We start from the raw sequence: 27,149 nt of genomic DNA, 5'->3' as shown, positions 1-27,149 counted from the left end.
CTTCTGTTGGAAATGCAAATTATAATTTTCAGCAGTTAATTAACCATTTCTATTGGATAGCAATTCATTAGACTAAACACAAGGATTTTATAAAACAAATATAAGAAGTGCTAATTGACACACTTCAAAGAACATATTTCAAGTTTCAATTAAAATAAACCATATAGCTTTAAATGAATTCATATGTGGTTCTGTTCTGTGCTATAAATATTGATTTTCTATTTACAGAAAGAAGTGCTGTCGAGGTTATAAATTTGTCCTTGGCCAATGTATCCCAGAAGGTAAGAATGTTAACAACTTTCTGAAGAAGGGAATCAAAAAGCTGCAGATGCTGTAAATTTGAAATTAAAACAGAAAATGCTGGAAACGGTCATTAGGTCAGGCAGCATCTATGGAAAGAGAAACAGAGTTAACATTCCAGGTTAAAGATCCTTCATCAGAACTGAGAAAGAGAGAAAACAAGTTAGTTTTAAGTTTTAGAGTAGAGAGGGGAGTGAGGAATAGGCAAAGGAAATATCGATGAAAGGATGAGGCCAGTGTTTCTGTGGGCATAAGTACAGAGGTCATCAGGTTGATGGGTTAATGGGAACAGTTAAGGAGAAAATGAGATATGATAGTAGCAGATGTGATAGCCACATTTAAGAGGCATTTAGACAGAAACATGAACAGGCAGGGAATAGAGGGATACAGACCATGTGTAGACAAATGGGATTAGTTAGATTGGCATCAAGGTCGGCACAGACATGGTGGGCCAAAGGGCCTGTTCCTGTTCTTTACTGTTCTATGTTCTACATTCCATGAGCAAAATCAATGAAATATGGGCAGTTAGAGACTGAGAATACATAATAAGGAACAAGAAAAGGTGCAAACTACAGGGGTGAAGGATGCAGCCAGCAGGTCAGGAGAGAGAAAAGCTGAGCCAATCTCACAAGTGGATAACTTACAACAGCAATGGCCAGTTCTTATACAGACAGAGAAAGCAAGATTTCTGAAGTTATAGAATTCTGTGTTGAGTCCAAAAGGAAGCAATGTACCAGATGGTAGATGACATGCTGGTCCTCAACTTGATAGTATATCACCATTTCTTCATTGTCATTGGGAGCTCCTCGTCCAATGGCACTGTGGAAATACCTCACCTGAAGGACTGCAGCAGATCATGAAGATGGCTCACCATTGCCTCCTCAAGGGCATTGAGGGATGGGAAATAAATGCTGGCCTTGCCGGTGATGCCCAGATCACAAAAGTGAATATGAAAAATAAAATCATGCAATTAATATAAACGTCAGAGAACAAATTTGAACCCATGAAGATTTTCATTAAGGCAAAATATCTTCACACCAAAGTTAAACCTATAGTGTGAGTAGATAGACATGCAATTGAAGCCACCTTCTTCTTCACTGCCTCTTGAATGCATCTCATTATTTCACACTCCTCTTCTCTCATTGCCCCTCCACCTGGACAGAACAAGGATAAAGTTCCTCTCATCCTCAGCTCCACCCCATCAGCTTCCCCATGCAACAGAATATGGATGAGTTTCAATAAGATTCCACCATTAAACACATTCTCTCCTTGCCTCAAATGATATCCATGCAATTTGCACTAGCTTCAACAAGATTCCACCATTAGAAACATTTTCTTCTCACCTGCTATTCAGCATTTTGAAGGGACTCTGCATCAGGACTGAGAGTGGAGAAGTATAAAAAGAAGAGGGGGAGTGGTGAGACAGGAGCCGAAGGTGATTAGTGGACTGAGGAGGAGTAAAGGATGACAGGCAGGTTGCACCAGGTAGGGGAGGGGAGGGGTGTTGGAGTTGGGAGATAGTTTCAGCTGGATGATAGAGAGAGGCAGACAAAAGAGAAAGAGATGGTGTAGTTTCTGTACACCTGCTGTCTTCGTCCTTCTTGGTAGTAAAAGTCATGGGTTTGGGAGCTGCTGTTGGAGAAGCATTTCCAACACGCAGCTCGCTGGGCAATACAGTCAGCATGGATGAGTTGGGCTGAAGGGCCTGTTTCCATGCTGTATGACTCTATGACTATATGATTAAGCATGGGGAGTAACTACAGTGCATATGGCAGATGGTACACACTGCAGCCACTGGAAGCTGATGGTGGAGGGAATGAATATTTAGGAGTCTGTTGGTGGTGCTTGATGGACTAAGTCATAACTTGGCTTTGGTCCAAGCACTTTTCAATCTATTATTTACCACTATTTAATAAGTCTTTTACAATACTGGCACAAGTTTAATTTTGATTTTTAACTGCTAAAATGAATACCAGATCTAAAGTGTCAGCTAATGGTAAAGGTAATGGAGACCAACCTACTTTGGAAGCTATTTCTAATCTGGATAGAAAGTTTGACTGGAGCTTTGCCGAACTGAGGTCCATTTTACAGGACTTTGAAGAAAAACAAAATACTCTTATCCAGGAGAATGCCAAACAACTGCAACTAATTGCTGAACTCGGCCAAGCCGATAAAGAGAGAGATGCCAAACTTCATTCACTTGAAAAAGCTCTAATTACGACCAAGCAAAACCTGGAAAAGCAACAACAGAGGATCATCGACCTGGAAGGATGCAGCAGGAGGAAAAATTTAAGAATTATCAATTTTCCAGAAGACACCGATTTTGGTAACCCTATGGAATTCTTTTCTAAACTTTTGGTCGATGTGTTCGTTTCCGATATGTTCCCTGCTGACCCCATTCTGGACAGAGCTCATAGAGCATTAAGATTCAAACCTGCTCCGGATCAAAAACCTCAGCCAGTAATTTTGAGATTTCATTTTGTCAGCATCAAGGAACTCTTGATTCATACAGCTCATCGTCGTGGAATGATTCAGTTTAAACAATGGAAGTTTTGAATAGTTGAAGATTACGCCCCAGAAGTTATGAAAGAAAGACTGACCTACAAACCAATTATGGCTCATCTCTATCAAAGCAATTATCATCCTGCATCATTATTCCCAGCAAGGCTACGAATTACACTGATAAATCTCGTAAATGGTTTAAATCTATTCAAGAAGCCGAGCAATTTCCTTTGAACTAGCTTTTAATTTTAAAAGCTAAGAAATGCGGAAGAGATGCAGTGTTTTTCCTTTGAATTACGACTTACTAGCTTTATTATCTAATTAATTTTTACATTTAAACCTCTCTTTTTTCTTCTTTTAATATTTTTAATGTTTTGTTTTTATTATATTTAAGAATTTAACCATGCCTGATCGTTTGCTTTCTTTCTGAAATAATTATTAAACTGTATTCTTTAGATGTTGACTGTTAATGCCCTTTGGCTCTGTTTTAGTTCCACAACTTTGTTGTTATTTCAATATTTCTGTTTGGGTTATCTTGTTCATTCTTAGTCTAAACATGGGTGTTTTTTATATTTGTTAATTTGGACTACCGCCACCAATAGAATTGGGGTTAATTCAATTAGAGGGTATCTTTCTGGCTGTCTGTTGGCCAGTTTTCAGGCTGTTGGGGGAGGGGGTGGGGCTGTTTTTAGGTTTTTATTCTTCTGGGCTAAACTACAATTTTTTCTAAATTGTTGTCGTATCAGCTTCCTCTTTGAACTTTTTTACTTCTTCCTGTTGGTAAGATCCTTATGTACCAAGATTAACCCTTTACATACCATATGTTCTTTAATCTGTTAAAATGGATAAGACTATTAATTTTATTTCATGGAAAGTTAATGGCTTAAACAATTTGCTTGAGCGCAAGAAGATCTTTAAAGTTTTTCATAGATTAAATGCTCAGATCATTTTTGCTCAGGAGACTCACATCAGGATGAAAGATAATCAACGTTTTTTTTAGATTTTGGAGGGGTCAACAGTTCCATTTAAATTCACAAGCAAAGGTGAAAGGAGTTTCTATTTTTATAGACTACTCAATTTCGTTTGTCCATTATGAGACAATATCAGACCCAAATGGTAGATTTTTATTAATTACTCGTCTACTTTATAATAAAAAAGTTGTTATGGTTAATGTTTATGCACCCAATGTAGATAAGCCTGAATTTTTTAAACATTTTTTTGCATTATTTCCTAATTTAAATGAATACACTGTGATTATGGGTGGAGATTTTAACTGCTGTCTAAACCCTTCGATGGACAGATCTGTGTCAAATCCTACACTTCCAAACAAATCCTACACTTCCAAACAAATCTGCTGTCTTCATTAATTCCTTTTTAGTTGAATCTGGAATTTTAGATGTTTGGAGATTCCTACACCCATTTGATAAAGAATTTTCATTCTTTTCTCATGTCTACCATAATTACTCGAGGATTGATTATTTTTTTTATTGATGCTAGACTAGCTCTACTTACTATGGACTGCAAATACGATGCAATTGCCATTTCTGATCATGCACCATTGAGATTGTCAATTAAATTACCAGATCTATCCTTCGATGTCAGACAATGGCGATTTAACCCTTCGCTATTACAAGACTTAGATTTCGTCCAATTTATTAAAGAACAGATTTCAGTTTTCTTTTTGACTAATTTTACTGAAGAAATATCCAGTGGGATAATATGGGATACGTTTAAAGCATACATCCGTGGTCAAATTATTTCATATTCCGCTGGATTGAAAAAAGTGAACTAATAACGAAATACGTATATTGGCTGACAAGATTAAAGAGATCGATAAAACATATTCTGTTACTCCTAATCTAGAGCTTTTCAAAAAGAGAACAAGACTCCAACTACAACATAGTTTATTATTAACATCTTCAATTGAAAATCTACTACTTAAAAACAAGAGTTAATTTTATATACATGGTGACAAATCCGGTAAATTATTGGCCAAACAATTGAAAGCTACTATATCTAAACATCAGATTAATAAAATTCGTAAACCAGATGGTACCTATACAATAGATCATGTTCAAATTAACGAATCCTTTCAAGAATTTTATTCTTCTTTATACCAATCAGAATCCCCTGAGGATCCTACTTTAATACATGAATTTTTAAAAGATTTGAAGACTCCCTCATGTAATGAATGCTCTACATTAGATGCTCCCATTTTGGAGGAAGAAATAAAGAAAGTAATATTTTCAATGAATTCGGGTAAAGCACCCGGCCCTGATGGATATACAGCTGAATTTTTTAAATCCTTTTCTGATATTCTTTTTCCCTGGTTAGCCAAAATTTTTAAAGATGCCCTATCAGTGGGTAAACTACCACAACCTTTTTATGAAGCAACTATTTCTTTAATTCTTAAAAAGGATAAAGATCCCACTGATTGTGCATCTTATAGACCTATTTCTTTATTAAATGTAGATTCCAAAATATTTTCCAAAATATTGGCCTTTAGATTGGAAAAGGTTCTTCCACAAATTATCTCTGAAGACCAGACAGGATTTATTCGGAATCGTTATCTGCATTTTAATATTAGGAGATTAATGAATATTATATATACCCCTTCATCCCAAATTCCAGAATATGTTGTTTCACTAGATGCTGAAAAGGCATTTGACAGAGTCAAATGGGAATATCTATTCAGTACACTTCAAAAATTTAATTTTAGTCCTAAATTTATATCTGCGATTAAAATGATTTAATATGCACCTATGGCTTCAATACTTACTAATAATCAAAGACCTCCTTTGTTTAGGCTTTTTCGAGGTACTAGACAAGGCTGTCCATTAAGCCCTTTATTATTTGATATTGCTTTAGAACCTTTGGCTATTGCACTTCGGGATTCTTCAAATATATGTGGTATTACTCGTGGACAGAAGATTCATAAGATATCTCTTTACGCAGATGACCTGTTACTTTATATTTTTAATCCGGAGGAATCTATCCCCGCAGTAGTATCAGTATTAGATCAGTTTAGTGTTTTTTCTGGCTATAGATTAAATCTTAATAAGAGCGAACTTTTGCCATTAAATATGCAAACCCCAATTTATAGCCAATTACCTTTTAGATTGGTAACTGACTATTTTATGTATTTAGGTGTTAAAATTACCAAGGGACATAAGGACTTATTTAAAGCTAATCTACTACCTTTAATTGACCATGTTAAACAATTATTTACTAAATGGTCCCCACTATCTCTATCATTGGTAGGCTGAATTAATGCAGTTAAGATGAATATTTTACCAAAATTTTTACATTTATTTCAAATGATTCCAACTTTTGTTCCGAAATCTTTTTTTGACACTATTGATTCTAAAATTCTTTCATATATTTGGCAGAATAAAAACCCAAGGTTAAGTAACAAATATTTACAAAAACTAAAAAAGGATGGTGGTATAGCCTTGCCTAACTTTAAATTATATTATTGGGCAATCAATATTAGATATTTAATTTTTTGGATACAAGATTCAGATGCAATTCAACGCCCCAATTGGGTACACCTTGAGTCCCAAACAGTACTTGAATTTTCATTAGTTTCTATTTTAGGAGCTCCACTCCCTTTTGCACTTACCAAATTAAGTAAACATATGATTAACCCAATTGTTAAACATACAATACGAATATGGTTTCAATTTTGTAAATTTTTTGGATTGAATAAATTTAATCTATCAAGTCCCATTCAATCTAATTTTTTCTTTCATCCATCCAGAGTTGATTTGGCATTTTCCATATGGAAAAGGAAGGGAATAGTATGTTTTCATGATTTATTCATTGATAACTGTTTTTCATCCTTTGAACAATTGTCTGACAAATACAATTTGCCTCGATCGCACTTTTTTCGATATTTGCAGATTAGAAATTTTTTAAAAGCTACTATACCCTCTTTTCCGACACCTTACAAAACTGAAATTATGGAAAAAAAATTTCGGTTTTAATCCTTGTCAGAAGGGTTTGATAGCAATAATCTGTGATCTAATTATGAAAATTCGTTCAGAACCACTGGACAAAATTAAGAATGAATGGGAAAGTGAACTCCAGACATCTTTACCTACAGAGACTTGGAAGAAAATTCTTCATTTAGCTAATACATCTTCAATGTGTGCCAGGCATTTTTTGATACAGTTTAAGGTAGTTCACAGGACCCATATGTCAAAAGATAAGCTAGCTCGTTTTTATCAACATATAAGTCCTACATGTGACAGATGTAAATCGAATGTGGCTTCTTTGACACATATGTTTTGGTCCTGCCCTCTTTTGGAAAAATATTGGAAAGATATTTTTAACATTATTTCAAATGTATTGAAGATTGATTTACAACCTCATCCTATCACTGCAATTTTTGGATTACCAAGGATAGAGTCTGGCCATCTATCTGCCTCCGCTAACCGTATGATTGCCTTTGTTACTTTAATGGCCGAACAATCCATTTTGCTTAAATGGAAGGATCCAATACCCCCTACTACTTTTCAATGGTTCTTTCAAACTATATCATGTTTAAACTTGGAAAAAATTAGGAGTGGTACTGTTGATCCTTCGCTTAAATTTAAGGAAATTTGGAGTCCATTTATTCAATATTTTTACATGATATAGATCACCTTGTAATAACCTTTCAACTTAGAGGAATGGAGTTGATGACATAATATTACTCTGTTTCTACTGAGAAATTTTAGTCCAGTTTTTTTTTCTGTTTTTTTTTTGAATTTTTTTTAGCTTAGCTTGGTTTGATATATTGTTTATACATTTTTTTATTGTTTTGGGGATTTTTTTATATTTTATAATAAATCTTTTTCTTTCCTTTTTTTATATTATATTCATTCACTAAGAGATCATTGGATCTACAGATTTTTTTATATACCTTATTGTTTTTATTACGTATACAAACATTGATGTTATATATTAATCTGTATTAATTTGAAAACTAATAAAAAGATTGAAAAAGAAAGAAAAGAATATTTAGAATGCTGGATGAGGAGCTTTGTCCTGGATAGTGTATAACTTCTTGAAAGATGTTGACCCTGTGCACATCCAGGCAAGTGAAAAGGATTTCACCAGATGATGGAAAGATCTTGGGATGCCCGGAGGTGAATCACTCACCTCTAACCTGTTCTTGCAACCATGATGTTTTGAAGAACTGGTCCAGTGAGCTTCTGGTCAATGGTGACTTCCAGTATATTGATGGTGTGGGACTTGGTGATGGTAATGTCATTGAAAGTCAAGGATACATGGTTAGAATCTCTTTAATTGAAGATAATTCAAGGCCTGGTGCCTTTGCAGTGAGAATGTTACTTGCCATTTATCAGCCCATGTAGTGGAATATGTATGGAATTCCTCTTCTGAAATTGTTTAAATCATTGCATTTAATGCTGCAACAGAAGATAGATTATCTCTTTTGAAATTTAAATCAAATTTCAACATCAGAACTGACTCTGAAACCAATTGAAAGATCACCTCCTTCATCGCCACGGCACTACTACAAATTGTGTGGACATTGGGAAGTCTAGGCAATGTGAAACAAAACTAGAAGCTTCAAGCAAACAGAAGAAAAGATGACTTTCTATTAGCACATAGTTCTTGATGAGACAGGAATGACCCTCTCCTGAAGAATATTTAATGCACATAGTTAATTAAAGGTTTGGTTTAATGCACCATCCAAAGCCAAAGTGAAATGCGATTATCACTGGGAGGCAGCCTCCACCATACCTAAATTTGTCAAGCACTGATGAATCCAAAGCTTGCATGACAGCAAACTGGGAAATCTACTTTGCTGCCCATTCACAGAGAAGGTCACACATCCTTGTCCACTCCTCTAGCTCCCTCATGCTCTGTGCCCACCATCATTAAGACTGACAAGAACCCATGGTGTTGTGTGGGGCTGGAATCACGAAGGCTGTGATACGAAAGTATATTTATGCATGCAGACCATTCTCTGACTTCACCTCGTGTGTGTGAACTTTATTCAGGGAATGAATGAAGTATTGTGGTTTTCTGCTACTATCTTAAGTCAGGTTCGAATGTGTTCTACAGAACCCCACTTCCCATTTTAAATAGGATTTGTGCCAGTTAATCTTTCAATGGATATGCCTATCAGCTAATCTATGCAGTTTTATTTAAGAACAAAAGGTCATCCAATGCTATCATTTCAGGATCCATATTTTAGTAATTACAACTTCAGTTATTCACTTTGAAATACCAGAAGAATGAGGGAAACCTCCCAACATAAAATTGTTCCTGGGAGCGTATTTGCTTACTTATTATGTGATCAAACATCATACCAGAACCATTTATTTACCTCGGGTCAGCATGCTGGCTTCAGACTAACTAATCAGCTGCAGTTACATTGTCCTTTGAAGGCTCACGGAAACAAGAAGCATCAAAAACTCTGTAGCAATTGTACCCAGCCCAGAATTCAAGTGTAAACCATATTTATACAGCAAGCCTTGATCACCTGTGGTCAGTTGATACACTTTGAGTGTTTGGTTATCCTTCATTTTTGTTTGGTGTTTGAGACGAGTGTTTGGTCATCCTTCATGTTTGTTACATTAGGATCCACTAAAGGTGCAAATGTAGTGGCTGCATAATGTGAGAGCATTTCTAGCATTTTCTGTTTTATAGCAGCCTGACCTTGTTAACTCTCCTCCATCCTTTCTTAATTTTACACATTCCAAGTAATGCATAACATTATCTGTGTTCTTCTCATTAAATGAGCACAGATTATTCAAATCTTTCTGCGTATTTATACTTCCTTATACCAGGCATTGTTGTGTGAACCTACACGAATATTCTTCCTGTGCTTGGGGAATGTGCCCAACCCACACTGTGCCTTGCAATCGCTCCCCATGACAATCCTGTGGTCACACTGACCTTTTGCAGCTGTGCAGCTCCTAAAGTCTTGCTGACTCCTAAAGTTACACTGCAAGATGGGGCAGGCAGCAAGATGTAAAACCCTGTCCTCAGTTCATACAGTACAGAAACATGCCCTCTGGCCCACCATGTCCACACTAACCATCAAGTTGCTAACTATATTAACATAGTAACAAGTGAAAAAATGTAACTAATGAAAAATAAGCACCACTAATAAATTAGAAAAAACTACTAAGGTAGCTTAGAAGTATATTTAAAACATTGTCTCAAATAAAATTTAAAAAAAGCTACTTTGCCTCACTTACCATTATTGCATTAATTTCAGTGACCCCACTTAAATTGGGCTGTGTTAAGCTGTACTAGCTTGGCTGGAGTAAAGCCGAGGGAACAGGTATGAAATGCATCTGGCCCTCCCCAGTTCAATGAGTCACAACACACCTCTCGTCTCAATAACAGTGAGCCCAGAGACAGAGTGAGAGGTCAGATGTACATGCATCTGACCTCCAGCAGGTTCCATACTTCTGCGTTGCAGTGTGCAGATATGGAAATCCAAAATACATTGCAACTTGCATTGCAGTGAACCAATCATTCTCTGCAAAACCACAGACTTGCCAGTAGCAAGATCAGGACCATTTTTGTTCCAGCTGCAGATGTAACCTTAAATACTGTAATGGTTTGGTAGAGCTACAAGTTAACAATCCAAGTCCTTTGAAGCTGTGCTTCATTGTGGTACCTTCCCACTTGGTCAGTTGCAGCAGGATCGGTGGTGGAGGAAAGAGGTACAAAGTCGTAAAGTATTAAAACAGACCCTTCAGTTCATTGTGTCCACCCCAACCATCAAATACTTATCCATATTAATCTCATTTTCCAGCACTCAATCAGTAGCCTTCAAGTGTTCACTTTGTTTCAAGTGCTTATCAAAATACTTCTTAAATATTGTGAGGGTATCCACCTCCACTACCCCCTCAGGCAGGGTATTCCAGATTTCAATCACCTTCTGTGTGAAAACCTTCTTCCTCAAATCCCCTCCAAGTCTGCCACCACTTACCTTAAAACATGCCATAGGTATGTCTGTTAACGGGAAAAAGTTTCTCAATATCCATCCCATTTATGCACCTCATAGTTTTGTATATCTCAATCAGGGTCCCCTTCAGCCTTCTCAGTTCCAAGCCAAAGCAACCCAGTCCATCTAGTCTCTCCTCGTAACTGAAATCCTCCATCCCAGGCAACATCCTGGTGAATCTCCTCTGCACCCTCTCCAGTGCAATCACATCCTTGTTACAGTGCAGTGACCAGAGCTCCACACAGCACTCCAGCAGTGGCTTAACTGCTGAGTTCCTCCAGCATTTTGTGTGTGTTGCTCCAGATTCAAGCATCTGCAGAATCTCTTGTGTCTGATGTTTCATATAGTGGTACCATAACCTCCCTGCTCTTATATTCTATCCTCTGGATAATGAGGGCAAGTATACTTTTTTAACTACCTTATCTACCTGTGCTGCTGCCTGCAGGGATTATTGGACATATACACCAAGTTCCCACTATTCATCATTACTTCCTAGGGTAGTAATCAATAGCTAAAGACTAACCTGCTCACTTTCAACATCACCAATTATAATGTCATCTGCAAACTTGCTAATTATACCACCTATATTCAGATCCAGATTGTTAATGCATCTCACAAACAGCAAGGGCCTCAGCACTGATCCCTGTGATACACCACTGGACACAGGTTTGCTGTTACAAAAACTCTCAACTCTCTCTACCTCCCACCATCAAGCAATTGTGGATTTAATTTGCCACGTTGCCCTGGATCAGTCTCCCATGTGAGACCTTGTTAAAGGCCTTACTGAAATCCATGTAGACAACATTAACTGCACTACTCTCATTGACTGCAACAACTGGGTGAAGGCTGAATGGACATATTTCTAACACTGAGTTGAAGCACTCACAGATCTTTAGAGATACAAATACAATCCAGAAATCCTAACTTTTTTTAAAAAATAATCTTCATCATCATTACTTAAAAGTACTGGAAACTATAATTGTGTAGCAACTCACCGTGCAAGCAAGCGAACCGGCTTGGCAGTCGGGTCGTGCGTCGTCGGAGCGGCGAGGCCCAAGATGGCATTGGGCCTTCGTCTTCCCCAAGCGACAGGGAGAACCTGCGCGTGGGAAAGGTTTGATGATGTAGCGTATACGTCATTGCCGTTTTAAGTGGGCGGGAACGGTCTCTCTTAAAAGGCCCGCGCAAGGCGGGAAAATAAACCAGTTCTTGTTCTGAAACCCTTCGACTAGTGTCTTGTTTTCACATCGCGGTAGCAGCCGCTACATTAGTGACCCCGACGGTCCAAACAGATTTTGGACCCGCACAATGGATGGCAACACAGCAGCCAACGCAGTGGCACTCAAGCTGCCCACCTTTTGGACGCTTTGTCCCAGCGTCTGGTTCGACCAGGCCGAAGCACAATTCCACCTTCAGCAGATCACCTCCGACTCCACAAAGTACTACCATGTGGTCAGCTCTCTGGACCAGGAGACAGCTGCCCAGGTGGGAGACTTCATCCAGTCTCCTCCAGAGGAGGATAAGTACCCTGCTTTCAAAGACCTTCTGATTCGGACCTTCGGCCTCTCCCATCGCGAGCGCGCCGCCTGCCTGCTTCATTTCGACGGCCTGAGGGACAGATCCCCATCCACCCTAATGAATGAGATGCTGGCATTGGCTGAGGGACACAAGCCCTGCCTAATGTTCAAACAGGCCTTCCTCGAACAACTACCCAATGACATTCACCTGCTGTTGGCCGACGCCGATTTTAGCAACCCACGTGAGGTAGCTGCCTGGGCAGATGTCCCATGGAAGGCCAAACGCGAGAGCGGTTCGTCCGTCAGCCAAATCGCCAGGCCGCGAGCCCAATGCCTACCTAAACCAGTCCCAGCAACCGAGCGACCACACTCCAGAAACACAGATAACGACACTGGCGACCAGCTGTGTTTCTACCATCAGAGGTGGGGCGCGGAGGCCAGTCGATGCCGCCCACCCTGCAAGTTTCAGGGAAACGCCAGGGCCAGCCGCCACTGACAGCTACGATGGCTGGCCGCCGACAAAGCCTCCTATTCATTCAGGACAAGCAGTCCAGGCAGCGTTTCCTCATCGATACTGGAGCAGAGGTCAGTATTTTGCCCCCGACCGGCCGCGACACTCGTAACAGGCAACAAGGTCCTGTACTCAATGCCGCAAACGGCACAACGATATGGAATTTTGGTACCCGTACACTTCAGTTACAATTCGGCGGCAGCCGTTTTACCTGGACCTTTACCCTTGCCACCGTCGTCGAACCACTCCTAGGAGCCGATTTCCTTCGAGCCCACAACCTGTTAGTCGACCTGCGAGGGAAGCGGCTAGTCCACTCCAGAACTTTCCAGACTTACCCCCTGGGAGAAGCCAGCCTACCAGCCCCGCTCCTGGACTCCATTTCCCTGTCTGGCAACGAGTTCACCAAGCTCCTAGCCAAATTCCCATCAGTTTTGGCACCTCAGTTTACAAATTCTATGCCCAAACACGGGGTGCGGCATCACATCATTACCACAGGGCCACCCCTTCATGCCCGAGCACGACGACTACCTCCAGACAAGCTCCGCCTGGCAAAGGAAGAGTTCCGTCGCATGGAGGAGCTGGGGATCGTTCGCAGGTCAGACAGCCCCTGGGCCTCCCCCCTGCACATGGTCCCCAAAGCCACTGGCGGGTGGAGGCCCTGCAGCGACTACCACAGGCTGAATGACACTACCACCCCAGACCGATACCCCATCCCTCACATCCAGGACTTCGCAGCAAACCTACATGGGGCCCGCATCTTCTCCAAGGTGGACCTCGTTAGGGGATACCACCAAATCCCGGTCCACCCTGATGACGTCCCCAAAACTGCGATTATCACCCCTTCCGGCCTCTTCGAGTTCCTTCGAATGCCATTCGGCCTTAAGAACGCCACGCAGACTTTCCAGCGGCTGATGGACGCAGTAGGCCGAGACCTGGACTTCTTGTTCATTTACTTAGATGACATACTAATCACCAGCCGTGACCGCCAAGAACACCTTTCCCACTTCCACCAACTGTATTCCCGTCTCCATGATTTTGGCCTCATGATCAACCCGGCCAAGTGCCAATTAGGACTTGACTCTATCGATTTCCTCAGCCACAAAATTACCAGCGACGGAGCAACACCCCTATCCGCCAAGGTAGACGTTATCCACTATTTTGCCCGACCCAACACAGTCAAAGGCCTACAGGAATTCCTGGGGATGGTCAACTTTTACCATCGGTTCATCCCTGCAGCAGCCCATATCATGCGCCCTTTGTTCTCGCTGATGGCTGGTAAGGGCAAGAACACAGCCCGCGGACCTTGGGGACCATATCACCAGTTCTGGGGGTGGGTGGGGGGGGGGGGGGTGTTGTGTACGACTCACCGTCCGAGCAAGTAAACCGGCTTGGCGGTCGGGTTGCACGTCGTCGGAGCAGCGAGGCCCAAGTTGGCATTGGGCCTTCATCTTCCCTGAGCGACAGGGAGAATCCACGCGCGGAAAAGGTTTGATGACGTAGCGTATACGTCATTGCCGTTTTAAGTGGGCGGGAACAGTCTCTCTTAAAAGGCCCGTGCAAGGTGGGAAAATAAACCAGTTCTTGTTCTGAAACCCTTCGACTAGTGTCTTGTTTTCACATTGCGGTAGCAGCCGCTACAATTGGTATATTGAAAGTAGAGTTAAAGTTCACCAGAGGAATCAACCAATTTTCTGTTCATTATGGATGACCACCACCCAGTGAGTGCAATGAAGAGAACATTTTGAGGAATTAGGGCATGAGACATGGGGAGGGAGATTGCAAAGAAAAATAACTGCAGCAATTTTTATTGTTGCTCCATACCAAAAAGGATCTTCTGGTATCATATTAATTTAGATGTTTAATATGAATTTTTGATTTATTTCCATGACTTGATATACTGTAGGTATCAAGTCATTGTAAGGATGTGGGGTCCATTAGAAGAGAAGTAAACCATTTGCCCATCAATCCTCTTCTCCCATTCAAACAGATTACAACTGTTCTGATTTTATCTACTTTAGATGATGTCTTTACCTAAGAAAACCTGTCTATCTCTGTGTTGGAAGTTTCTATTTTGGAGGACAGAGATTGGGATTTCCATAATGCCCTACATGAAAAAGTGCTTCTGGATATCTTTGCTGAATGGTTTGGCTTTAGATTTAAGATGATAACATTCTATTTTGGATCCCTCCACCAAAAGAAAATGTTTTCCATAGTATCAACCCCATCAAATCCTATTTACCATTTTATAAGCCTTAATCAGATCATTTCTCAACTTTCCAAACACAAGGAAGTTTTCAATCCAGTTTCAAATGTCCTCATACTCAAACCAATGTTTGGATGACATGGTACTATACCATTTCCAAGGTCAATATACTTTTACAAAATTTAGTGCCCAAATCTGAAAACAGTAATCCGGTGACATCTACTTGCCATCTAGGCTGTCACAGGTGTTAACAGCTGAATTTATTTGCCACCTTTTGAAGTTTTAAAATCTATATACTGATAATACAGCTGTTTGCTTTGCCTCAAAAACCATTGTGTATCTCCGTCATTTTCTGTTTTTATTTCAGCTTTCCAGCATCTGTAGTTTTTTTGCTTTTGGTACTTTGAAGCAATTTTAAATTTTGACCAACTTTGGCCGGGCAGTAGTTAAGGCACTCAAGCCAGTCCTTGAAGAGATGTCAAACTCATTTTAAGGGATCTGCCTCTTTGGGTTAATTTTGGAGAGTGGTGTGTCCTGTTCTAGGATTGGGAGCTGGACTGCCTGTGTCTTCTCTACAATGCTGAACCTGGATTAGCAGCTGGAAGTCAATTGTAGGGTGTGGAACGTGGAGTGTCTGGGGTGGGGAATAGATGAGTGCTGCCCATCAGTGTCACATCACAAACTCCAGAAGAAGAGTGAGAAGGCTTTCTATGAGCCAAAGCTGTTCTGCCTGGCCTTGTAAACTTGAAGCCTTGGATATTTTGGGAGTAACCTGCAAGGATCAGAGGTGAGACCACTGTAAACAATGTAAAAATGGAATGAAGTGTGAAGGCTTAATGGAAATTAAGAAAAGGTGAGATGTAAAATGGACAACTGATCTGCTGCTGGCAGGTTTTAACCTAGGGTCAATGTGAAAATTTGATCATAATCCGACTGAGGCTGACTATATTCTTCCTAAAAATTTGATCTACCTTTAATTCTATCAGTTTACAAGGTTGAATTTACTTTGTTTCCTTCAGTATGCGAATTTCAATCTTGGACATTTATTTTAATGACAAGCGTCTCAAATCCAAGTCTGGAATATCCACATAGGAAATAAAAACAGACAAGATGTATGCTGAGATGTTTCCACTCGTGGGAGACTCTTGAATACGGGAACATAGTTGCAAGAAAAAGAGGCAGTTATTTAAAACTGGGATGCACAGGAATTTCTTCTCACAGAGGGTGGTGGATCTCTGAAATTCTTTACCCCAGAAAGTTGTGGAGATATTTAAAGTAGAGGTAGACATATTTTTGAAAGATATAGGAATTAAGAGCTACGTGGTACTGGCACAGAAGAGCAGTTGAGGCCTTGGGCAGATCAGCCATGATGAGAGTGAAAGGTGCCAGGTGGTCTATTCATGCTCCAATTTTCTTGTGTTCTTATGTTCTTATATGACCCATTTCCAGTTTCAATCTGTATTCTCCATGTGATCTTTTTGTTCAGTCAGTACTACTTTCATCTTTTTGCTTCCATTCCAGATTATGATGTATGTTCAGGAGCTCCGTGTGAACAACAGTGTACTGACAACTTTGGCAGAGTGCTATGCACATGTTACCCAGGATACTACTTTGACCGTATGAAGCACAAGAACAGAGAGAGACCTTATTGTCTTGGTCTGTATGAACACAAGAACTAGCAAACTCATGCCAATAACAACCACACATGTACAAAGATTACAGCTTCAAGCATCTGCTTACACTTTCATAACTTCTCTAACACTGACAATTATGCAGCTGTGTAATGACATTCAAAATCAATATCAATCTGATTGCTTCTATATGAATAGTTCTTTCTTCATCTAAAATCAATTGGGTGATGACTAGTTAGGGTAAACAAAACAGAAAATGTTGGAAGCCCTTAGCAGGTCAAGCAGCATCAGTGGGGAGAGAAACACTTGACATTTTGGATCAAGGAACCTTCATCAGAACTGAAAACATGAGAAATCAAGTCTGTTTTAATTTGCAGAGGGCTGGTGGGGAGGTGGGAGGATGGTGGGACAGAGGTGGAGGTGGAGGGGTGGGGTGCAGCAAACAGAAGGAATGTCTGTGAAGGGTCCAGACCAAAGTTGTTAAGGTAAAAATATTTTAAAAACTGACAGTTACAGACAGAATAGGAAACGAAACACATTGAAACAGATGGTAAAGCCACATCTGTGGAAAAAAGGAGAGAGCAAAGCAGTTGCCTAAAACTGCAACCTTCCCAGATGGAAGACGAGATGTTTTTCCTTAAGGTTATATTGGGTATGTAGGAGGCCAAAGACAGGCAGATCAGAGCAGGAGTGGGATGGAGAATTAAATTGACAAGTGAATCAGGATGACCATTGCAGACTGAATGCACGTGTTGCACTAAGCAGTCCAATCTACATTTGCACAACACATTGCCAATGAACCCACATTATAAGTATCAAATGCAATACACTTAATTGGCAGAAGTGTAAGTGAATTGTTGCTTCCTTTGGAAAGATAGTTTGGGTCCATCAGTGATTGAAGGGAAGAGGTAAAAGGTCAGGGGCTGCATCTGCCAGGGTGTAGAGAAATGATTGGCGCAGGTGGAAGAGAGGACCAGGGAGCCAGGAAGGGAACTGTCTCTGTGGAATGCTGAAGGGACAGGAGGGGAGGATGTGTCTGCTGCTGAAGTTTAATTGAAGGTGGCAGAAATTATGGAGGATAATCCGTTGAATCTGAAGACAGGTGGGGTGGAAAGTGAGCACAAAGGTAAACCCTGCCTTTGCTCTGGCTGGGAGGAGAGGGGGTGAGTGCAGAGTGTGCAAAACAGAAGAGATATCGTTGAGAGCCCTGTCAACAATAGAGGGGAAATCATGATTATAGAAAATGGAAAACATTGTAAAGGTACTGTTGAGAAAAGTTTCATCAACAGAGCAGAAATAACTGAGAGAGAGAAACTAGGAGAAAGGAATGGAGCTCTTAAGCATGGGAGGAAGTGTAGTTGATATAATTGTGGGAGTCAATGTGCTTTAAATTGATGTTGATAGTTAATCTATCCCCTGAAATGAAGATAGAGATATCAAGAAAGGGAAAGGAAGAGTCAGATATAGATCATACAAAAGTGAAAACAGGATGGAAATTGGCAACAAAAATAATGAAGTTATTGGGTTCTGGACAACTGTTAGAAGCTGCACCAATATAGTCATTGATGTAACGGATAATTGGTTGAGGGTGTGGACCTGAATAGACTGAAACACAACTGCTCCACTACCCAGCCAAGAGACAGACATAGCTGGGGCCCCTGCAGGTTCCCACAACTACACCTCTGATTTGGAAAAAGGGAATGGATTTAAAGAAGTTATTCAATGTAAGAAAGAGTTCAGTCAAACGAAGGAGAAAGGTTCGCTCCCTGTTTGAGGAAGAAGTGTCACTTTAATTCTCTGGTCCATTTCCACTCTGACCTCTCTGTCTTCAGCCTCCTACATTGCTCCAATGATGTACAACAAAAGGTAAAGGAACAGCCCTTCACCCATTGTTTGGGCATGTTGCAACCCTCAGGACAACATTTAATTTAACAATTTCATGTGACCATCCTTTTTTCTCTCTCTCTCCACAGATGCTTTGCCTTTCAGTTTCAATTTGTTCAATTTTTCTCTTCTGTCTTATTGCCAGATTTTAAAATAATTGTTACCTCGTCAACTTTGGTCTGAACCCTATCACTGATATTCCCTCTGTTCTCTCCATTCACCTCCTCTCTTTAACTTAAATCGTACTTCTTGTCTTGAAGGGCCCTTAACATCAACTCTGATGCTGCCCTCCCCACTTTGCTGCTTGACCTGCTGAGTGCTTCTAGCATTTTTGTTTTTGTTTCAGATTTCTAACATATGACTTTTTTTTGCTCCAGTTACTTAGTTAAAAGTAGATGTATGAAAGGATCTTTATTGCAAATTACAATCTTATGCCCATCCTGTAAGACAGTTAAAACCTGCTGAAAGTGATTGTTGAGTGAAGATTATTGAAGACAGAATCCATCTTCTACTTTAATGGACAAAATGAGAATCAAATCACCAATAACATTCAACAATATAAATGTGCATGCTTTCTTCCTGCCCCATCAATGCAAAATCCTTTCTAATTAACATAGAACCTATACCATAAAATTCCAATACAAATTTTGCAAACAAGCGTAATTCTGTCGGGGAAGGATGTATGCTTTTAAATTTCTTTATTATTGTCTCCACTGTTTTGAAAGAAGTATTTGAGTTTATTTCTTTTGCTCTTGTGTTTTGAAATTCATTTTAAATAATACTTAGCATATTTTATGTGCTTGGTAATTAATCTTAAATTTATGTATTCAAAATCTAGCCAAAGCATCCCATTCCCTTCCCTGCAGCCACTCCTTACCTATGGAGTTACTCATGATTCTATTCCTAACACCCTTCTTTAGGTTAGTTGTTTTCCTTCCAATGCATCATCCAAAATCCCAGGGTTTGCTTCCATATGTGTAGCCAGGTTTACTTCTCCAGCCCTTATATGGACTGCTCTATTGTCATTCTACTGTTAGATAGATACAGTCCTAGAGAAGCCACCCTATCTCCCCCCATCAAGGGAATTTCCTTTGTTCTATCCAACCTGTCTCCTTTTGTACAACTTAAAACAGATCTGTTTTATCATTTTTCCAGTCCTGATGAAAGATATTCAACTTGAAACTCTCTCTCTTCACAGATGCTGCCTGACCTACAGAGCATCCTCGGCATTTTCTATTTACTAGACAAAGCACAGTTTTTTGTCAAATTAAGTAATGGGAAGATCAAATCAACAATCTTTATCCCCTATACAAGAATTCCCAGTGCCATCTTATTTCCTTTTCCCTGGCCACTATCTTAAAACCCCATTCAGTACTGAATTGAGCTTCTGATCCTTTTTCATCTTCACAGGAAGGACCATTGAGTTCATCTCCGTAACATTGTTCATCTTCAAATCTGTTTCAGTCTACTTCCTGCTGAAATTCTGACTCATTCCTTTATCATCAACAGATATAATATTCCAATACTCCCTCCTATTCTCCTCTCTGAACAAAGTTCAGCTCATCTAAGTTTCAGCAGCCCATGTCTTAACTCATAGCATGGGCAGAATTGTGCCATGCTTACTTATTGAGGAATGATGCAGAAAACGTGGTTCTGGGTTAAGATGGATAATTCAGTGAGGGCCATATGACAGCAATCCAAAACAAGATTGGTGCCAAACTTTCTCTCCTTGGTGCAAAAATATTAAGATTAATTTTAGCTTCACTTATGCCATTCCACTGAGAACCATTATTTATGGCAGAGTAGGAATCAGACCTGGGAACATTCTGTTTCTCATGGCTGAGCTGTTGCTATATTGACTTGTTGAGCTGTAAGGGAAGCTTGAAAATATCACTTAAAATGATAATTTTAAAACAATGATCTTTAGACCATTCACTCATGCTGTATTTTAAATGTCTATTTGGCAGATATTGATGAATGTACCAAAAGCAATGGAACTATATGTTCTCATATCTGCCTCAACACTCCAGGGAGTTATCAATGTCTATGCAAGGAAGGTTTCTATCTCAAAGAGGATGGAAAGACATGCAGCAGAATTGAAAGTGGTAAGCTGTGAACTGACATGTATAAGGATTGAAAATACTCTGATTCTTTTTCATTACTGTCTAATCTTCAAATAAAAACCATCAAGTTGACGGGCAACTCCACTTTATTAATTAAATTAGGATAAGCTGAAGGGTTAATTATCATTCTAATGCTTTTCCCCATATGTTCTTGTAATGGAACCTACTGCTGCCAGAAACTATGCATAACTCTACTTCAGGAAAGGTAAACAACTTTAGAAGAGACACAGATGGTTATACAATCATTTCTAACTCATAAATTATTTGCAAATTGTCATTTTAAGGTTTGATTGCAGCTGGAATAACTTTTTGTGAGAAGGGGAAAATGTAAGTTCTTTTTCAAATAGGATTGAAATGCAATTGAATTGATTTTCAAACTTGCTATAATATTCTTGCCCATGTGAATGTTATTGCTCAATAAAGCCTTGCCAAAAGCAACATCAAAGAACTCTTGGGGTAAATTTTCACTCTGTGCTGATCTTGTCGTGGTCCAGTGACTTACTTTGATTTATTTTACATTACGGTGCCAGCTGAGATTTGGTTGGTGGCATTTTGAGCTAAAAGCTTATAGGTTAAAGCACCACCCTGGCAATTTGAGCACAAACGTCTTGGCTGACACTCTCATGTGGTACTGAGAGACCGGTGAAAAATGCTAATGGGCTGGAGACTGAGATCTTTAGCAAAGTTTTCTGTTGAGAATTCCCGGCCAGGGGAAGCACACAGGTCAACTTGCCTCTGCCATTGATACCCATGCATTGAAAGGCACATATCAGAAATGAGTGGTGGTCAGTTGGCTGTGACACTGGACTCACCACTGTGTCCAGCAGTGAAACACAAATGTTATGAGCTGAGGAGTCAGTTATACTTTGCATCTGGCCTCACAGTTTTCTGCACAGGGGTCTGGTGTAAGCAGCTGACCCTATTCATTTGAATGGGATTGGCCACTTTGATTTAAAAGGTAAGTGTAAGTGAGCAGTTACTTTATTTTCTATTACTTCATCTTTATTTCATTAATTAATTTCTGGTTGCTTGTGCTTAAATTGTTTATTATTTTTAAATATTTTACATTATTTAAATCTGTTGAACTATCTATATATGTCTTTGATTATCAAAAACATTTAAAAACAGTTAAAAAGTCCTGTGACATCAATGAAATGTCAGAGGCCATCAGGATGTTCCAGCCTCAGAGAAATCCAAACCTGCGGGTTCTTTGAGCCCATGGAGCTGCAGGAGATATGTGCAGCAATGGGAAAAGCACAGTGGGTGAGTGCAGGTGGCAGGACAGATCAATGATAAACAAATGCAAGATCAGCATCTGGTCATTATCATTCTGTTTATGGGAACTTGCTGTGCCTAATGGACAGTCACGTTTCCTATGCTACACGAATGAGTACACCATGGGCACAACCTCAAGAGCACTTCATTAAATGGGCTACCCTGAAAGAGATAGGCATGGCACAAAATACACACATCCTTATTGCTTCAACTGTGAAGATAACAAAATTAATTTAGTTCATGGTCCTTTTGTAATGCTCTGTTTGGTAATGAGGATCCCTTAGTGTTATGTTTTTACAGTGAATAATTTTGCTAAATGACAGATTCATGCTTTACTTGTCTATTGAAAGACAAGACTAATAGTAGCTACAATGTCCTATGAGGTATTGGTCTTTTTAGAACTGAGTTTTTGTCTGTCCGCAGCCACGGCAACATCTTAGAGAGTTGTTGGATGTTGAATCAGGAGACCAGACATTCGTTTTCCAGGGCTGTCACCTCTCCCCTTAAATCCTGAAAATGTTGCTTTCCAACATGTTACAATAAAATTAAGGAAAACTTGAAAATTGTCCCCCTGGGTTTTATAAACTAGGGTGACACCAATATACATTTCTCTTTCAGAACCACATCAAGGAACTCACAGGAAGTTAGAATGGTAAGTGACCATTCAGCTTATCTGCATAATAATTAGGCTGGAGTTGTCCTTTTGCCCTTCTACTACTGAAACACCAACTGAAGTGTATGTTCACTACGGATTAAAATGGTGTTTTTTAATTTTCCTCCCTTCAGTTTTCTCTTTCACTGCTGAAGGCACTGACTTATCCCAGAACCTATTTCCTCAGTGAGTGTCAACGGTGTGTTTGACATTAGAAAGCACTATCAGTGAGTTTGATTGTATTCTTGTCTGACTTCCACATATGCGTTTCTCAGAAACAAGGATATTGCACCTCAATGTATGGCAGGAATGAGGACCAATCATTCCACCTCTATAATAGAAGTGCTGTGGGCACGTTTTCTACTGCTCTAACTTCTTGGCTGAGACCAGGTAACTCAGCATAAATTGTGAAATATATCTGAACTTTACAGCACAGGAGGATGCAAGGGAAGGTTATGTCCACTGAACCAACAGCTTTCAAACTTCACAATTTCAAATTTTTTTTTTAAAAAAATCACATCAAAATACTCCAGTAGCCTTTAGTGCTCTTTTGATGAAGGATACTGCCAATCAGTTAAATGTCCGTGAAAATTATCTTGTTTGCTGGATTCTGCAATTATGTTTTACATTACACAGCAGGAAGGTAAACATACTACAACAAGGAATCCAAATACTAAGTCGCAGTTTATCAGTGCCACTGTGCTCTTTAACCTAAAGGAAATTTCATAAATAGCTGGAAACTTCAATCAGGATGAAGTTAACTGTATAAATAATCCATTTCATATCACGAAGCACTGTTTGATAAAATCTGGTAGAGATTGTGGAGTTTCGAGAGGAGCTGGTAAGTACCATGTATTTATGTATTCTTCAATTTAAATTGACATGTTACATTGACTTTATGCATATTGATTCTGCTCAACTACAGTTGGGTACTTGTGATAACGTACTCATCAAGTTTTATCTTTTTTCATAGAGGAAGTGATAACCCAACGGACAGCTGAACATTCCCAAAGAGCTCCATTCTCCTGAATGTTGAGCTTCTACATTTACCTTTAAAACAAACACCTGCACACACAAATCACTATACCAAAAGATAAAACTGATGATGAGAAGGTGGCATGAATATTGACTCCTCTGTGTCTGCCATTGATTTGGATGTGGGACAGGATTATGGTTTTTAGTTCCTATTGAATAACAGAAAATTGAATTGCCACAGAGTTGAAGAACAAGTGTTGGTGTGTGTGAATGCTTGGCCTCTTGTGTAAGGCAGTGGTCTATCACCTTGACTACCCTGACTGATTACAAGCTTCAGATACCTTTCTTTCCAAAGTACAGACTGTTAGAATCCATGATACAATAGGCACCTGCCTCCAAAATTATGGGTCTTAAAATTCTATTGCATTGGTATAATACTTGATGTACTATGAAAATGAATTTTATCTAAAAATCTTCTGATTTTATAATAAAGTCATGGGCTTACCTCTAGGATGGCATAGTCTGTTATTTTGCTTCTAGATTCATCTTGCATCTGAAGTACTATAGCACAGAGGTATCCAGGCAACTCAAGCAAGTATGACTTGCTTCATCATACACTTAAGAGGCTCTAGCTGTGTATGCACCAGCAATTTAAACTGACCTCTTGCATGGCAGTCCTCCCTTTGCTCCTTAACCCTACCTCCCACACAGGTGCAACCTTGACACTCTCCAGCATTGAACCATGACCAAAACCTATCTCACGTGCCCACAAGCACCTGTTCTCCCACTTTCCCAACCCTGATTACCCAATCCTAACTTTCGAGGTCCCAATCATCCCACAACCAAACCCTTGTCATTTGCCAACCTCTCCCCACGTCCCATTCCCTCACTGCCTCCACCTTGTGAACCTCCATGTGCCCTGCCATGGGCATCCTGCACAATAGAAATTTTCAGCATCAGGCCTTCAAAATAAACACATTATCCATTTAATCTGTTTTACCAGGCACTAAAGAATTTCTAGCCACAATATTGGAAAGCGATGAGTTGCCTACTTTATGGTTAACTATTGAATGTTTCAAATCACCACAAGGGCATTTATAGTTAAGATAAGATAAGATATTTATTTATTAGTCATATGTACATCGAAACACACAGTGAAATGCGCTTTTTTGCGTTACTGAGAATGTGTTGGGGGCAGCCCACAAGTGTCGCCACTCTTCCAGCGCCAACATAGCATGCCCACAGCTCCTCACCTGTATGTCTTCAGAATGTGGGAGGAAACTGGAGCACCCGGAGGAAACCCACGCAGACACGGGTAGAGCGTACAAGTTCCTTACAGACAGCGATGGGAAATGAACCCAGGTCGCTGGCGCTGTAATAGTGTTATGCTAACCGCTACACTACCGATAAGAAGAGCACAGTGTCTTCCATTCTCACTGCCACCTTTAGACCCAAACATCTCTGTGCCATTATGGCCAGTTTCAGCTCATTTGAAAAAGAGCTACACATAATCATGAAAGCATAAAGATAAGACTCCATAGATATCCATTGTTACTTATTCATTAAGATCAACAGACAAAATGAGAAATGTCTTCCAACAGTGTGAGTGAACAAGCAAAGAGAGGCTTAGTTCAGCAACAGTTGTGTGCTTCATTCAGCTTTGCATAATTTATTATGGGCTCCTCTCTGACAGCAATGATTCCAAAATAATTCCAGCATGGATGACTTTAGCACATGATTACTGATACAAGTAACAAGCCCACAAATTCCGTGATCTATTGGTATTGCTCCATCAACTGAAGGGGCATTCAGTTATAGGTTACAAGAGTATCCAACACTTCCGAAACAAGACAAAATATATGTATTTCATCTACATGTAAAACAGAATTCAATAAAAGTAATTGCTGTTGTCCGTATTCTGGCGGTCTTTCTTTCTTTTGCCGTGCAGAAAAGAATAAAATAGATTTTCCTTTTTGCTGCCTACTCATTAAATGTCACCAGGGCAGAGCGTGGTGGAAAATCAAGAAGGGAGTTCAGTATGGCCTTACAGAGCTGATGTGGCTGAATCTTCCTTCCAATGACATGAATGGAAGGAAACCTTAATAAGTCCTCCCTGCAAGATTTCTCTTCCTGGGTTATATCTGAGTATTGTTGAAGACTATAAACACGTAAATCTACCCCAGATATCATGAAAACTCAATAAACTGGTTGTGTCTGTGATATCCGTTGTTCCTGCCTGGAACATTTCTGTGGTATTAAAAATGATATTTTGTTAATACAGTTTTAACTGAGGATGACTCATTTTTTTTACAACTGCAAATCACATGGAATTCTGAACTTGGCACAGACCCAAAAGAGATACAAGTACACTCTGTATATATGTCTAAATAATTTTTCCCAAAAAGCCCTAAATTTTATAAACTGTAATTAACCAAGTATACAGAACACTGTCCTGTTTACAATTTATCATGGAAAATGCCAGAGTCACTCAAAGGTTCTATTGTTGTTGGATATAGAATAGAAATATGATCTCTGTGTGCTTCACTTAGTTAATAATTATAGAATGACATTTTGTAAGTTTAGTTCTCATCCAGATTGCCATGTATAAATGACCACTGTTCAACCACCAGTAATTGGAGCAATTGTTTATTCTATTTCAGTACTAAGATAAACAATTTTTCATGCATCTCTAGTCTTCAACTTCCCTCTACATTAGTTTTATCTTTTTTCACATTGATTATTATTCACTATAATCAGTAGTAGAGAAACTTCTTTTCTTGTTAGAAATTAGAATCCAGCATCACTCAAAGTCAAGGCAAAATCATACAGATACTGGGTGAGTTTAAGGGAAAGTTGGATTGATGCATGAGGGAGAAAGGAATTATCCAGTTGAGGGTTCCCTACCTCAGTGGCTGTTTGGCCCATTTCCTGCACTTTTGCTCCTTTACCCTCTCTACATTTCCAGGACCACATAGGTTTCCCCTTTAGGTACTTTACATCCCATCAGACTTCTCACTTGACATAGATCATTATCCATTACTTCTGTCACCTGCAGACCCATGGCACTACCAAACACTTCTTCCCCTCCGTCACCTTTAAAAGACATATGGATAAGTACATGGACAGGAAAGGTTTAGAGGGATATGGGCCAAACGCAGGCAAGTGAGACTAGCTTAGGTGGGTACCTTGGTCAGCATGGTCAAGTTGGTCCGAAGGGCCTGTTTCCATGCTGTTTTCTTCTATGACTTTATGACCATCAGCATTCCAAAGTGACTCTTCCCTCTGAGGTTCCCTGATCCACTCTTCCTGCCACTTACAAAATGTAATTCTGTGCTCCGCACCCATTTTGAACACTCCCTTTTCAGCCTGGTACATCCTTCCAATAAATCTGAACATGACTTTGAGAAACAACACCTCAGCTTTTCATTAAGAACCTTACAAACTCCAAAATAATAATTTCAGATCTTAACCACTACCCCATTTTTCAAACATTAGGTAGGAGTAATTATTCTGCCTTTGTCATTTTCAGTTTCTCTGGAACCCATTGAAACTTTTGCTATTACAGTGTCAGCCTGGAGCTAGTGCTCAACCTTCTACAGTG

The 27,149-nt window shown here is 39.7% G+C and overlaps 1 protein-coding gene across 2 annotated transcripts in view; it reads left to right on the top strand.

Moving 5' to 3' along the window:
- The window catches only part of ccbe1 (collagen and calcium binding EGF domains 1), a 259,242-nt gene that overhangs the window by 218,226 nt on the left and 13,867 nt on the right, over positions 1–27,149 (top strand). For both annotated transcript variants that reach the window (XM_052045498.1, XM_052045489.1), the window contains exons 3-5: positions 229–281; positions 16,530–16,664; positions 20,491–20,628. In XM_052045498.1, the coding sequence (XP_051901458.1) occupies positions 229–281; positions 16,530–16,664; positions 20,491–20,628 (326 nt within the window). The remainder of the gene's footprint in view (positions 1–228; positions 282–16,529; positions 16,665–20,490; positions 20,629–27,149) is intronic.

The sequence above is a fragment of the Pristis pectinata genome, chromosome 2, assembly GCF_009764475.1.
Source record: "Pristis pectinata isolate sPriPec2 chromosome 2, sPriPec2.1.pri, whole genome shotgun sequence".
Taxonomy (NCBI): Eukaryota; Metazoa; Chordata; class Chondrichthyes; order Rhinopristiformes; family Pristidae; genus Pristis; species Pristis pectinata.
This window is presented reverse-complemented; position numbering and strand designations above follow the sequence as displayed.